General features: G+C 44.9%; 2 protein-coding genes across 2 annotated transcripts; one reads left to right on the top strand and one right to left on the bottom strand.

Annotated features, from left to right (window-relative positions):
• Positions 1-1337: 1337 nt before the first annotated feature.
• supt7l (SPT7 like, STAGA complex subunit gamma) lies at positions 1338-6056 on the bottom strand. Its single transcript, XM_047611257.1, has 5 exons — positions 5937-6056; positions 4685-5154; positions 4163-4487; positions 2549-2786; positions 1338-1942 (listed from the first exon to the last, which is right to left on the bottom strand). Exons 2-5 carry the CDS (start codon positions 5119-5121, stop codon positions 1638-1640), a joined length of 1305 nt encoding a protein of 434 aa, XP_047467213.1. The 5' UTR covers positions 5122-5154; positions 5937-6056; the 3' UTR covers positions 1338-1637.
• A 63-nt stretch (positions 6057-6119) lies between these two features.
• Positions 6120-14481, top strand: LOC125023754 (solute carrier family 4 member 1 adaptor protein). The gene is made up of 14 exons (XM_047611255.1): positions 6120-7088; positions 8779-9007; positions 9202-9330; positions 9414-9474; positions 9570-9709; positions 9799-9959; positions 10288-10357; positions 10455-10644; positions 10791-10881; positions 10962-11214; positions 11579-11665; positions 12756-12823; positions 12912-12981; positions 13495-14481. The coding sequence occupies exons 1-14, from the start codon at positions 6120-6122 to the stop codon at positions 13542-13544; spliced, it is 2568 nt and encodes an 855-aa protein (XP_047467211.1). The 3' UTR covers positions 13545-14481.
• Positions 14482-15059: the final 578 nt, after the last annotated feature.

The following is a 15059-nucleotide window of genomic DNA, read 5'->3' as shown; positions in this document are numbered from 1 at the left end:
GTGTACAGTTACTCACACTGCCAGAAGGGGGAGATAGAAGCCTCTCCTCGTCGCTTTGCGTGCACCTGTGGAGTTTCATCATGTCATAATTAATTTAGGGCTCCTAACAGAACCAGGTGAGATTGCTTATGGCTTTTACCGTTGACGAGGGGAGCCTTTACACTCCTTTACACTCGTGTGTCTGGAACACAGTTTTTGTTTTTCAGCCGCACCAAACTGCCACCTGGGTCAAACAGCATTGCAAAGACTCAGACACATATTCAACATGTGCTGCGAAAAACAGAAATCAGCTATCAATGGGGCTAATTGAGTATCAATGCACATGACCCCCATAAGCACTACCCATACGCGCAGACAATTACCTGCGTAATCATGAAAATGAAAGAGGCCCATACAAAAGGAAATCACATGTATTCAAACAGGTCCGCTTATTCGGCACACAAAATTATGCCCGCCATAATTAATTTGCCATTAAGACCGGATCGATGTCGCCTTCTTGATGCACACAACCCAGTTATAATTGCCTCTGGTGTTGCATTCACAGCTTTGCCTCATTACTGAAACAGATGCTAATTTAGCGGAGCAACTTCAGGTTGACAGGTGTGTGAAGTGTATGGATCATCCCACTGTGTCGGGCTACGAGTGAGGCTCGCCGCACAAGCAAAGTCAAGAGTGGAAAATACATCATAATATGCAGAGGCGTGCTCACAAGGGAAAAAAATCTCATTTTGGTGGAGCATCTTTTACTCATAATGAATGGAAGTAGCAGTAATTGGTATGCGAGGAGAAGCAGCCTTCATTGTCTGGGAAAGCGAACCATGGGGCTGAATTATTAAGCTATTAAACCACAGGTGTCAAACCCAACAGAGGGTCTGATCTGGCCCGCAGCATGAATTTGCAAAGTATGAAAATTAAATAGAAGACTGCAATTTTTTTTTTGGATGAAAGCAACTGCTGGTCCTTTTTTGTCAACTGTTTTTCATACAACACTGAGAGCATCACTAAACAGCAGACAGCAATGTACCATACCTGCACTTATTTATCTTTTGAAATTATTTCTTTAAAGGATATTTTATTAAATGTAAACATTCTCCTAACTAACTTGTTCTTCTTTCCACCAAAACAAATTAACAAAATATAGGTTATTATTCTGTTGTGATACTGGTCCAGCCCATTGAAGTCAATTTTTTTCAGGGCCACAAACTAAAATGAGTTTGACACCCCTGTATTAAACTAAATTATTCCCTATTGGATCTCTTAGTTTGTCTTGCTCCTATTCATTAAATTCGTTGTAAGACCCTGTGTAAACTTTGTGAAAGACACTTAACTGAAATTAATAGCCGTTAATTCAAAACATGTTTATTCTTTTGACAATAAACTCCAATATATATTTAGTAGCAACTAAATCCTTACTTAAAGAAGTAAAAATGGAAAAACTACAAACCCAATCCCCCCCATTCTTTCAGTTCTTTCATGACGATGTTTCATGTCAGTTCATACCGTACAGGTAGTATGTTGCCCTTCTAAGTCAGAGCCCTGTATCGTATGAATGGACTGGTGTTGAAGACTTGTTGGAAGTGTCTGCGGTGTGTTCAGAGTCCGTCTCTCCGAGCTTCCCGCACCCACATGCCACAAATTCACATCTTCTTCATTCGTTTCTTGGGTCTCTGGTTGAAGACGGGCGAGGTCCCCATCAGGGAGTCGGGCGAATGCGAGGCGTAGCTGGCGTCGGAGCCCGCGCCTCCTGGCGAGGGCGCCATTGCTCCGCCTGACTCGCTCATGGTGGACATGGGCCCCCCTTCCTCGAACACATCCCCGCCCAGGACCCCGTGGTGATGATGGTGGTGGTGATGGTGGTGGCCAGAACCCTGGCCCTCCTCGCCATCCTGCGGCTCCATTTTTACCTGGGGCCACAGAGGGGAGTTGTTTGCCCCGCCTCCACCTTGGAAAAGGGGGAAAAAAGGAATGTTGGTTTTGAAGCACAAAACTGACAAAGTTATGCATCAATATGCGTCGACCTTTGTTTAATCAGATTAATCCTACTGAGGTTAGAAACATTTCCATCTACGGAGACCTTAGGGTTGGGGATGCTACAAATATGAGACTAATGAGAAGCCAGATCTCCTTATACTTCTTATACTAGTCAGAGACTCAACAACTATGCTTAAGGGCAAACATCTACTGAATTAATAAGACTACTGCTTGTATCACAAGGTTATACTTTTCAGTACATTCAGCTATTAACATATCCTTTCTTTTTTTGGACTTGTATACTGTTGTATTAACAGGCCAACTCAACTGAAAACTGAATAGCAGCCCTGTAGGAATGTGTACAACAATAACAGCTGTTTGATTGTAAGACTGTAATTCCTAATACAAGTAAAAATGGATTTTTACTTTTCCAACTTTAAATTTATGTACACAAAGAAGTGCCCTGTTGGGCACTAAGTGAAACTCTGAAGGCGTAGTCTGTAGAGTTTCTACACATCAGTCCAAGCTGTAAAAACTCTGTCATGACTATACATCTGATTAGGGATGCTGGTCTCACCTGAGGTATGGGGAGAATGCTCAGCATCCAGGCCTGAAGCCAGCCTCTCAGCGTGGGCACCCAGAACCCCCATGGGCAAAGCCTGGTCCCCAGAGGCCAGGTCTGCTTCTGGCTCCTCACTAACAGGGAAGGAGATGTCACTCATGGGCTCCTCCTTGATCCTCGGGGGCTTGGAGTCCTCCAGCGCTTTCTCTGGATTCACCAGCCGCTCATATTCCTCTGACAGATCCTTGCTGACCTGGAAGGAGGAAATCTATTGGACATATTGTTCTGCTGGAAAGTAACACGAGAGCTTCACACAACACTCAATACTACTACTACTACTTTAAAAATACATTTCGCCTTCCAAAGATGAGTGCCCAGGAATCGCTTTCAGAAAGCTTAAATGGAAATGATGCTCCAGATTTTTAGGAATTCTTTTTCTGTTAATCAAATATAGTGGTATGAAAAAGCGTGTGCCCCCTTCCTGATTTCTTTTTTTTTTTTTTTTTGCATGTTTGTCACACCTAAATGTTTCAAGTCATCAAACTAATTTAAATATAAGACAAAGATAACACAAGTACACACAAAATGCAGTTTTTAAATGAAGACTTTTATTATTAAGAAGAAAAAAAATCAAACCTAAATGGCCCTGTGTGAAAAAGTGATTGTCCTCTAAACCTAATGGTTGTTCCATCCTTAGCAGCAATAACTGCAACCAAGCGTTTGTGATAACTTGTAATGAGTCTTTTACAGTGCTGTGAAGCCATTTAGGCCCACTCATCTTTGCAGATGAGTTGTAATTCAGCCACATTGGAGGTTTGATGTGATGTTCTCTTTGCTCAGTAGCGGTTTTTGTAGAGTCATGAACACTGACCTTAACTGAGCCAAGTGAGGCCTGCAGTTCTTTGGATGTTATTGTGGGGACTTTTTGGAACCTCTTGTATGAGTCATTGCTGTTCTCTTGGGTTAATTTTGGTCAGTCAGCCGGCCAGTCCTGAGAAGGTTCACCACTGTTCCATGTTTTCACCACTTGTGGATAATGTCTCTCACTGTGTTTCACTGGAGTAACAAAGCTTAAGAAAAGGCTTTATAACCTTTTCCAGACTGATAGATCTCAGTTACTTTCTTTTCATTTGGTCCTGAATTTCTTTGAATCTCTGCAAGATATCTATCTATTGAGGATCTTTTGGTCTACTTCATTTTGTCAGACAGGTCCTATTTAAGTTATTTCTTGATTGAGCAGTCATCAGACAAATTGAACTCATGTGTGATAAACCACAGTTATATTTTCACTTTTTCACACAGGGTCATGTAGGTTTGAACTCTGCCTTCACTTAATAATAAAAACCTTTATTTAAAATCTGCATTTTGTTCTTACTTGTGTTATCTTTGACTAATATTTAACTTGGTGTGATGATTTGAGACATTTAGTTGTGACAATCATGCAAAAAAAAAAAAAAAAGAAATCAGGAAGGGGGCCAACACTTTTTCACACCACTGTAGTTTATAATTTCAGCTCATAGTCAGTGAGACACAACATCAATGAGCTCAGATAGGTGACTTTGCACATCCAGAGATATTATCTCAGGATGGCTGATAAATGAATCTGAAATGTATACTTTCCAACCTCACCTGCAGCATGTAGCTGTGATAGTCCTTGATCCTCACTTGCCAGAATCGCTGCAGGGCCAGCACGCTGCCGACCCCCACCTCATGGAACACTTGCTCCACCACGTCTGGGAAGGGACTGGCTCCCAGCCGGGCCTCCCGGTCCACCGCCACTCGCAGCAGGCGGGTGAGACGCAGGTAATGCTCATGGACCTGGTCGGTCAGGGTCTCTAGCACACTCTCCTGAGCAGACTCGAAGCCGGCGTGGGCCAGGACGGTGGCTACTGACTGATACAGAAGCTGCCTGCAGGAGGGCCAGCTCAGCTCTGTGACAGGTTCGCCTTTACCCCTTATGAATGAAGAACCAGATGAGGTGAAGACTGGTTGATTAACTGAATGAGATTATATCAGTGAAATGTTGGATATATAAAAAAATATGAATTACACATTATTGTTATTATTATCATAACTGTGACTGGCTGATTAGAATATAAATAGATACAGGTGGTATTTCATTACAAGAGAGGAGTACAATCTCAAACTTACTTATAGAAGTCACTTTCAGGGTCACTGTGGCGGAGTTGAAACGGCTGTCGGGGGGCTTTGCTGTCCACGGGCAGCAGGTCATCTGGCATGACAGGTGGGGTGGGAGGACGTAGAGGCAGGTTGGTGTCAGCCTCCTCCAGTCTGCTGCCACCCTCAGAGGACGCTGAGCTCTGACCCTGAGCCTGAGCCTGGGCTGCTGCCAAAAGGCCACGGAGGCGCCGAGCGTGCTGGCAGAGCTGCACAGTGTGGATAGTGAGGCTGCACGGCTCGGATGGGATGTCCAACATCGTGGTGGGCCGCGGACGCTGGGCCGACGGTTGGTGCAGGGGAGGGTCCTGCATCTCCACGGAGCGAAACTCGCGCTGGAGCAAGTCAAAAGAGCTGCGACTGGGAGGAGCCCCCGCAGGTCCGGGGATCTCACCCCAGTAGCGCATCATAATGACCGATCAAAGACACAAGCTGGATCCAGACTTAAAAAATGGAAAAGGGACAAGAAAGTGATTCATTCAGGTCATGATATAGCCAAAAAACAAAGCTAAAATTGGAGCTTCTGTTTGCTCCATCGACTTGCTTGTCTTCTAAGGTAGGTTAATGTTCTGTCTTTTGCTGTCGTACCATGCAGTTATCCCAGGAATGTAAAATGTGCATCACTTCAATTCATTTTATTTTATTTATCATGGTTAATCCACTCTAATGCAGGATGTTTAATATCTGATATTCTGCTTATTTCTAAGTGTCTGACAACTTGTGATAAAACTAGCCTTCCCCTTGTATTTGGGCTATTCCTGCTGACACAGAGATCCACATTAGTACCAAATACTGATCAACTCCTGAGGAATTTAATACCAACAACAACAACAAAAAAAACATTCAAAGATCCATTACAACACCATCACGATTGCTATGACATAACAAGACAGTGGAAATAGTGTGCATGAGATAAACGAAGAACTTATTTCGTTCATGTAATCTACCCCGAATCTACCCCGAATTGACGAGTAACTTGCATTGATTTGCATTAACTCTGAAGCAAATGTTTAACACGAACATCTGTTTCCCAGACTACAAGATCGCAGTCACAACTCGTCAAGTGCCAGACAGGACAATTTGGTCCTGCGTAAGCATGTAAAACGCATCAGAGGAAAAATTACTCTCACAACGAAGAAGCTACCAAATTACACACTAGCCAGGGATCTACCAAACATCCTCTTTAGCTAGTTAAATTACATATAGGTTAAAAAACAGCTGTTACCCTGAGACGATGAGATGTCTCTTGATAAGTGAATCCAGTAGCTTTGTAAGTTTGAAGGAAGCTGCACAGGAACTCGCAGATTTCGTCCTTGGTGAAAATAGCTCGGGTGAACAGCTACAGAAGACGTCAGTTCCGCAACAAAATATTAATTTTGACTGATAAAATAAAAAATATAAAATATGAATGGGCGCGTGTAGCCATGTATATTTAAACCGTATATTTTTTAAAACATTTTCTCAGGACTATATTCTCCATTGGGTTCTTTTGAGAGGTGTTAAAGGCGTAGGGGACCCGGACACTTTTTCACAGTCGCACCAAGTAAACATGGCTGCCTCCCCGCCAGCAGACGGGAGCGTGAGCAATGCGGAGGAAGAAACAAGCTCTATAATGGATACGGGCGAGGATCCGACCGCAGAGAACAGAGGAGGCGAAAATCCGAAGGGAGAACTGATGAAAAAAGAGACAGAAACGGAGGAGCCTTTTAAGAAACCGGCTCTTTTCGCCGCGCCTTCCCTCAAACGCAGCAACGTCGCCGCTCCGTCCAAGCCGTCGACAGCAGAGCCGAAAATTGTCAAAGAAAACGACGCCGCTCGCGTTGAAGACACCGCCACGGAGAAGCCTTCGGAGGATGCTGCTGATGGGAACACCCCGGGAACAGGTCAGGAAGAGGAGAATAAAGTCGAAAGGCCCACGAAGGCAGCTCCTGTCAAAACCAAAACAGAAGCTAAACCTCGGGCGCTCCCTGTCAAAGCTCCCCCCGCTGGCAAGTTCCCCCCTCTCCCGTACACTGAGCCGCCCTGGGGTGGCATCGCTTCGGACGTCCCATATGCCCTCGAAATCCTTAAAAACGGCGCTATAGTGGACACGGTGCCCCTCACTCACAGGAGTTACTTTGTGGTGGGTCGTTTACCCGTGTGCGACGTCTCCCTGGAGCACCCGTCCATCTCCAGGTACCATGCGGTGGTTCAGTACCGAGGGCAGGCCGGAGAGGGGGCGTGTGTCGGCGAGGAGCGAGGCTTTTATGTCCACGACCTGGGCAGCACACACGGCACCGTGGTCAACAAGAACAAGATCCCGCCCAAGACCTACATCAGACTGCGAGTAGGGCACGTGTTGAAGTTTGGTGGGAGCACGAGACTTTTTATCCTGCAGGTAAACCATCTTCCATCCTGAGATTAGTCCAGAGCGCCATGCTTTTTATCCTGCAGGTAAACCATCCTCAGACGGAGGTGGCAAAAGTACTCACATTCTATACTTAAGTAAAAGTGCAGATACCTGTGTGTAAAGGTACGGACTCAACTCCTTTACTCAAGTAAAAGTAAGAAAGTACATGCTCTGAAATCTATTTAAGAAAATATATATATTTTTTGCCATTAATGAAACAATACATCCGTTGATAATTTTGCAAAATGAAAAAGATCTGACACAATTATCTAAACTGAACTGACCAGACGTCTTGCACCAGCCTCTGGATCATTTTTAACAGCTTCGGTTTAACAGCTGTCTTTTCTTCAATGCCAGGAGACACAATGCCATGAATCACTCTTAGAGCCGACACCATTGAACACTTAAGGCCATGGACCTGAAGTGTTGCCATCAGCAACACAGTCCAGTTTGCGTCCTTCTTCAATGCTGCTGCTAGTTCTTCTTTTAACTTTCCACTCACTCGACACTTTCACATGCTTAACAGTCCCTCTTCTTCTTGGACTTTCTCTCTTTAGTCTGATGCTCTAGTCATGTCCAATCATGCCATGTCTTTTGTGTGGAGGTTAAAAAGGTATTGACCCTGTTTTTCCAATGTAAGGACTAGAAAGCACAGGTGAGGGTAGAAGACGTCAGAAAAAGAGATACTCAAGTAAATTTTCATGTATCTGTACTTTACTTAAGTACTTCCCACCTTTGTCCTCAGATTAGTAGAGAGCGTGATGGTGGTGATGATGATGCTCCCAGACCTCTCTGGATTTCTTGCTGAACAAGTAACCATTTAAAGTCTGTAGCTACAGCAAAATGTTGGAAAAATACAGTTATTGCTTCATAAAGTCTTTGTTTACATCCCGTAACCTTAGATCTACCAAGCCAGTAATCCCAAGAAAATTCCAAACTAGGAAGTAGCAAAGCATGATCCAACGTTGTATGTTAGGATCAGATTTTGCAGTATGTTACATCACCTGGGTGTCTCATCTCGTCACCTGTTAGGTTACCTATGGACGTGGGCCTTCCGAAGGTGTCCTGTGGTGTCTGGTAACAGAATGTTGTTAGTGGGGGTCTTTGAGGGGAAGGGCCTCTGTGGATCATCCCACAGATACTTGATCAGTTTGGGATCTAGGCCAGGTCAGCACCTTGTGCTGTTCTTCATTTTTTCTTAGTTGTTCATAAAACGTCTGTGTGTGTGTGTCAGGCTGCTGCCATCAAAGAGTGTCATTGTTATGGGGTGGGGGTGCCTGGTCTGGTCTTGGTGGGTGCTACATGTCTAAAGAACATTCACATATATACCAGGTCCAAAAGTTTCCCAGCAGAACATCGAACTGTTCTGCTGTCACAAGATTTACATCTCTTGTCAGTGGTTTTAATGTTGTGGCTGATCAATGTATAATGAAGCTGTTTTTTTATTGGTTTGTCATATCTGACTATTGTTTAGGTCAGAATCAGTGCCGATGCCAGTCTGTTAGATGATATTCAGGATGCTCTGATATGCAAATAGAATAATTCAGATAAGATTTGAAATTATTTAGTGCATATGTACAACTCTCAAGTTAGATTGCTAAAAACAGAATAATTGCAGCATTTTGGTTGCTCTTTACTATATAATGCAGTATAATATCTATGTACTCTCCTGCCACAGGGTCCAGAATTTGATGAGGAAGAGGAGTCTGAGCTGACGGTGACGGAGCTGAGGGAGCGAGCCAGAAAACAGAAAGAAGACCTGGAGAAGAGGATGATGGGAGCTGGCTCTGATGATGATGAGGACAATGATGAAAAGGAGGGGGATGAAGAGGACGGGGAGGGCAGCAACAACAGCAAGGGTCGGAGCAAACTGTCCAATGAAGACTCTGGCTGCTCGTGGGGAATGGGTGAGATGTTGTGCTGCGACAGATGTGCATGGTGTTGGATAAAGCTACAGTATGCTACGTGCTACATGCTATATCTGTTGACTTATTGCTGTCTGGTGAGTCAAAGTCAGCTTTCTCTTAAGGTGGGTAACTTGAGGCGATTTAATCCCTGTGTTGCCTCCTTTCTTGTGGCTCCATCTGTCCTCATAAAACAGCCGAGGAGGCAGCACCAGAGGAAGATGAGAACGAAGAAAACCCCTTTTCCACCGAGTTCCACGAAGACCAGGAAGCAGCCTACTTGAAGGACCCCAAGAAGGCTTTGCAGGGTTTCTACGACAGAGAAGGTGAAGTGACTTCTTGTTAATCTATAGACAGCTGGATGTGCTTATTTTTCCTTGACTTCATCTGGGACATCTCTTCATCTTAGGGGAAGAGCTGGAATTTGAGTATGAAGACAAAAGTCATGGGTCCTGGCTCTGTAGAATAAAGTGAGTGGAAGCCTTGCTTCTTGTGGATGTCTTTTCCTTCAGGCAGGTTGTGAAGTGTGCCTCGAGCTGCTAAGTTAATTCTGTATTCCTGCCAGGCTGCCGGTGGATGACGCTATGGGCCGTCAGCTGGTTGCGGAGGTTACCCACACGGGGAAGAAGAAAGACGCAGCCGTCCAGTGCTGCCTGGAGGCTTGTCGAATGCTGGAAGCCCGAGGGCTGCTGCGCCAGGAAGCAGGTGTGCAGTCAGCCACAGTCACAGCGTTTAGAGTAGAGCCCAGGTCGGTACCTGTCACCCTAACCCTCGATGTTGTGTCTTATTTTCAGTGTCCCGTAAGCGTAAAAAGAAGAACTGGGAAGATGAGGACTACTACGACAGTGACGACGACACCTTCCTGGATCGTACCGGCACCGTGGAGAGGAAGAGGCAAGAGCGCATGAAGAAGGCTGGAAAGATTGAGGAGAAGCCGGAGACGTATGAATCATTGGTAAAAATCTGTTTTACATAGATACATACATGCAGATTGTAGCTTGTCACATCTTTTTGTCCTGTTTTGTTTTCTCTCATCATATCTAGTTGTATCTCGTCTTGTCTTATTGCATATTGTCTTGTTTCATCCAACCTTGTCTTATAGTTTTTTGTCGTCTTAACTTATCATATATTTTCATATCTTGTCTTGTCATATTTTATATCATGTCGTATTTTATAATATCTTGTCATATCCTGTCTTGCCTTTTCTTATTGTATCTTGTCTGATCATATTGTATCTTATTTTCTTGTATCTTGTCTTTGTTTACATGCTTGCGTTGTTGCAGGTGGCTAAGCTGTCAGAGGTGGAGAAGGAACTGGCAGAAACTCAGAAAAAGCTCAGTGCTGGTAAAGGAGGTGAGTCACGATCGCTGTGTGTTCAGTCCATCTATGAATAGATCCCGCACCGTTTAGAAAGTCTGGTGTCTAAACTTTCACTCATCCATCCTCTCAGGCTCTTCAGCCTCCTCCGCTGAGGACTCTCTGGACGCCTTCATGACTGCGGTGAGAAGCGAGGTGGCGATGGACGCCGTGGAGCGCAAGAAGCTTCACCTGCACGTGGCCGACTTACGCAGAGACGCCCAGAGGCTCCGCAAGCTGGTCGAACTCACGCGGCCAGCTCAGATGCCCTCACTAGTGCCCGGGTTAGATTTCTTTCTTATTTTATTTCCCGAAAATTCCTCATCGTATTTTGTTTGACATAAATTTAGGAAAATGGACTTAACCACACAGGAATTCACACAGGCCACTTTTAAACATGTGTTGATCTGTGTTGGTGTGATTGTGACAGCTCAGAGTCAGAGAAGCCTAAGAAGAGCTTACCGCTGTTTGGAGCCATGAAGGGAGGGAGCAAATTCAAACTGAAAACTGGCACCATCGGGGTAGGTGCTCTAAGCTCCTGAAATAACAAATGTCTTTTTGGTTTCCCCTTATTTACCACGGATGCTTTCTTCTCTCGCAGAAGCTGCCTCCGAAGCGGCCCAACCTTCCCGCAGAGCTCTTCAACCTGAAAGATCTTCCACCTGCCGGGGAGGAGGAGGAGGAAGAGGAGGAAGAGGAAGAGGCGGGGAAAATGGAGGACAATGAAGATGAACAGAGTGCAAGCGTTGCTGAGTCTAAACCTGACTCCGAAGAGTCTTGTGCGTCCACATCTAAAGGGAGTGCTTCAAAGGGCCGTAGAAAAGATCAACCAGTCAAGCCCCAGGAGCTGGAAGGTAAAAGGATAAGAACTGTACTAGTGGAGGGAGTCATAATAACGAGAAAACACAAGAGGTTCACGTTGGATGCCTTCTGAATTTAGATTTTCATGGTGCGATGATACATAAAGCCACAGGGTGGCAGTAGAACCGTAAAGCATTCCATATATTGTCTGCGAGGATCGCTCATCATCTAGCAAAATATTTAGCAGGGGAATGCTCAGAGAAGTTGATCTCATTCTATTTTTACACTCAAGGAACCAAGCCACGTAATCCCACTCCTGTGCCCCACATGTGAAGTGTTTGTATACAGAGAATGTTTCAATCTTGTTGTTTTGTGCGTGTCCTCTTATTAAATGTTTTGTTCGTTTGCCCATGTCAGATGAAAGCGACAAACGGGTGAGGGGTGAGGAGCGTGCTCCAGCAGCGGAGCAGGTCCCTCAGCGCAGCAGCAAGTCCCAGAGTCCAGGTGACTGAGCGTTTATTGCTTTAATGTCGGCCTGTGCTCTGTCAGGTAGTGGTTAGTGCAGCTCAGTAATGGATCAAGTGTAAGTGAGTAAAAGTGGCAATATGCCATCGCAAGAATTAGACTTGAGGTTGAGTACAGATGTCATGGAAACAAAACACAGTTAATACAGCTCTTTATGCAAAATGACCTGTGCATGTGTCATTATATAATCAGATGACGACCATTCATCCATCACCATGGAAATGGTGTAGTTGGTCAGACTGGAGCCAGTTGGAAATGCTTCATCTATTGTGGTTTCACGTATAATAGATTATCATATAGTTTCATATAATTACAGACTAATTTATAACAATGCATCATATACAGTACACTGACCAGACATAACATTATGACCACCTTCCTAATATGGTGTAGGTCTCTATTATGCCTCCACATAACAGCTGTGACTCATCAAAGAGTGGAAGTTATTTACTACTTCTCTCAGTGGTCATAATGTTGTGGCTGATCGGTGTAGTTTCATATGATTATAGGTTCATTTATGGTAGTGCATCACATGCACTGGTTCAGAATGTAACTGAAGAGACGGCAAGCCTGGTTTGTTTCAGCGTTATTCAGCTTGTTGAATCTATTCATGTCTCACATCTACATCTAATCTGAACATTCAGATACACAAGTATTTTCACAAAGTGATCACCTAGAATGAATGAACTGGGTAATAAACTGACCAGCATGATTCAGGAGAGGTCAGCTGTGTCTTACACTTTGGAGCTGCTCCTAGCTTCCTGTTTGAATGAAGACAACTGCCCCCTGCTGGGGAGATGGTGTGTGTTAGCTGGTCACTGGCTGAAGTCTCTGTCATGTGTTCAAGTGTGATATTTTCTGTCCAGGCACAGTTGTCTTCACACCTCCATCGCAGGTAGTTCTACAAAAAAATGTCAGGTGCCCTGCTAAAGCTTTGTAATAACTACAACAACAGATCCCAGCGCTGTGAATGTAGTAGAGCAGAAGCATGAAGAGGCATAATATAAAGAGTAGTAGCAGTAGTGCAAGTGCACACATCTAGTGAACTACATGTTCTTCTCCAAAACAGATGGTGAAAAAGAGCCTCCAGCAGACCCCAGCCCCAGGAAGAAGAAGAAAGTGATGGGCCCCAGCAGGGTAGGCCCTCACACACTGGAATCAGCTCGTACCTTGTAGAAAAATGCAAATCTTATAAAGTGGATTCTCTCATGTTGCGTCTCCACAGCCACCAGTGCAGCTGTCGGGACAGTATCCAGAGGACGACCCTGATTATTCTGTGTGGATGCCTCCTAAAGGTAAACCAGCCGACCCATGTGACTGCTGCATCAGCTGATGGTGTCTGTGCATCAGTTATTAAGTGTCTGTAACCTTAACCGTGCCCAATATTAAGACTTTTTTTTTTTTTTTTTTTTGCTTAAATGAGCTTTCAGGCTCGGACAGAATGGGCCGCTGAGCTCAGGAATGAAGGGTGGGGGGGAGGATAAATATTTTCCTGGCAAGAGGAAGCAAACAGGCTTTCATGGTCCATTTGCGCAGCCGAAATTGCAACGACGTTTTCATTGTTCAGTGAGGAATGCAGATCAAAGTCACTTAAAAGTGATAAGATAAAGCTGGGAGAAAATCCACTTTGAATCGGCTGCCAGGCTGAGCCGTTATTCGGGGTCACGTTTAATCGCAGCGCTCAGCAGTTTGATTGATGATGCGCTATCCGCACGCGCACGTCAGCTGCCGGGAGAATTCGCTTCTTAATTTGCCGAACTATTTTGTGCATTCGTGTTGGCCCTAAAGCGTCTTTTCCTCGCCCGCAGATCAGACCGGAGATGGACGCACACACCTAAACGACAAGTACGGCTACTGAGGGGGAAACAGAAGAGAGCTCCTCTGTCTCCACTCCAGCAGCTTTCATTCTGCAGATAATACCTGAGGCACAAAGGCTCCACTCTCCCACCGTTAACCCCCTCCAACCATCCCAGCCTGCTGTGTGTGTGGTTCGGCTCAGAGAGCGGGAGCCTGCAGCCGAACGGGGACTCGCAGAGGAGCAAGCCGAGACAATGATGTTAAAGCTTTTATTCATCTCTCCAGGGGTATTTGCATTCTCAGACTGCTGTATAAAAAAGCACACCGTTTCAGTTCACATTTAACCGGCAGAGCAGGCCTTGGGCACTCGGCCTCACGGGGCACTCGTCACCCCTGACAGTAATTGAGACGGGTAGCACTTGAGTTTTGTCCCCTTCTTTTTTAATTCTATACCGCTCAAGCAGAAAACAGGAAGGGACAGAGCGGGAGCTGCGACCGATCCAAATTCAGCTTCCTCGTCTTTGGCTGCCCCTCTCGCAGTTAAATCCACCTGACATCCAATCTGTATCCCTCCTCTGTTTGGCTTCAGTCGGTGGCTGGCATAACCTCTTTTCTTCCAAAGGAGAGCGTGTAGCGGGGAGGGAGAAAGAGGGAGAGCATTGAAGCAGCTTTTCTGACCATCTGGACACTTGGATGGCTTACTGGATGAAACGCAAGCTGATAATGACTCAAGCTAAGTGGAGTGTGTTTCTGTGTCTACACACACACACACACACAGTGTTCAACCTTCTCAAAGTTCTCTTTTTAACAAGATTGTCTTTATGAGCAAGTCAGCTATTGGTGTGTGTTTGCCCCGAGCAGGACTCCTCCCTGTGAAATCCCACTCAGTGCTGTTCACTTGGTTTACTGTCCACCCTCTTTCCTGTTGTCTTTTCTCGCTACACTAGTAAAGAATGTATTTTGGTACATAAATGTATAATAAAATTGTCTGTACATAACCCGATTCAGATTTTTATTTGTTTTTTCATCAACCGTCTGTTCTTGAGAGGCTCTTCCTATCCCCAGCCTGTTTTGATGCCAGACTTTCTTTTTCTCTCTCTGTTTAACGCACAAAGAGCATTTCTGCGGGTATGATCTGGCACAAAGAGGCCTGTGGTCTTGGCTGGTAGGTCTTGCCGTGACCTCCTAATCAGCGATGGAAAGCAATCTTCCCTGCCTCTAGCACATGAGAGGAGTCGTGTCCTTCCACTTGACACACGCTCCACATGATGAAACGGGGCAGGGACCACAGAAATGGTGGCTGAGGAAAAGCTTTGGAAGGCTCACAGCCGCGCTTTGTTCGAGATCTATGTTAGAAACCCCCATTTTTTGCTCTCTTTAAGGCTAATTATTAATCAGTGTCACTCCTAAAATAGCATCTACTAACAGAACTAACAGAATACAGGTCTGATGTGTTTCTCAAAGTATAGGATAGTCTGGATACCTTACCACTTTCCATTTTAATGCATTATCTACACAATAAATCCATCCATCCAAATCATGGCTTTAATAGTACATGTTAAAATTGTGATTTGTT

The sequence above is a fragment of the Mugil cephalus genome, chromosome 17, assembly GCF_022458985.1.
Source record: "Mugil cephalus isolate CIBA_MC_2020 chromosome 17, CIBA_Mcephalus_1.1, whole genome shotgun sequence".
NCBI lineage: Eukaryota > Metazoa > Chordata > Actinopteri > Mugiliformes > Mugilidae > Mugil > Mugil cephalus.
Note: the sequence above shows the minus strand (reverse complement) of the source record. Positions and strands in the feature narration are given on the sequence as shown.

Coding starts and splice junctions, on each gene's coding strand:
- supt7l (XM_047611257.1), bottom strand. CDS start 5,121: ATGATGCGCTACTGGGGTGAGATCCCCGGACCTGCGGGGGCTCCTCCC. Junction 4,488..4,684: donor CCTGAAAGTGACTTCTATAA/GTAAGTTTGAGA, acceptor TTCATTCATAAG/GGGTAAAGGCGAACCTGTCA. Junction 2,787..4,162: donor ATCACAGCTACATGCTGCAG/GTGAGGTTGGAA, acceptor TCCTCCTTCCAG/GTCAGCAAGGATCTGTCAGA.
- LOC125023754 (XM_047611255.1), top strand. CDS start 6,120: ATGGGCGCGTGTAGCCATGTATATTTAAACCGTATATTTTTTAAAACA. Junction 9,710..9,798: donor GCTGCTGCGCCAGGAAGCAG/GTGTGCAGTCAG, acceptor TCTTATTTTCAG/TGTCCCGTAAGCGTAAAAAG. Junction 10,882..10,961: donor TGAAAACTGGCACCATCGGG/GTAGGTGCTCTA, acceptor CTTCTCTCGCAG/AAGCTGCCTCCGAAGCGGCC.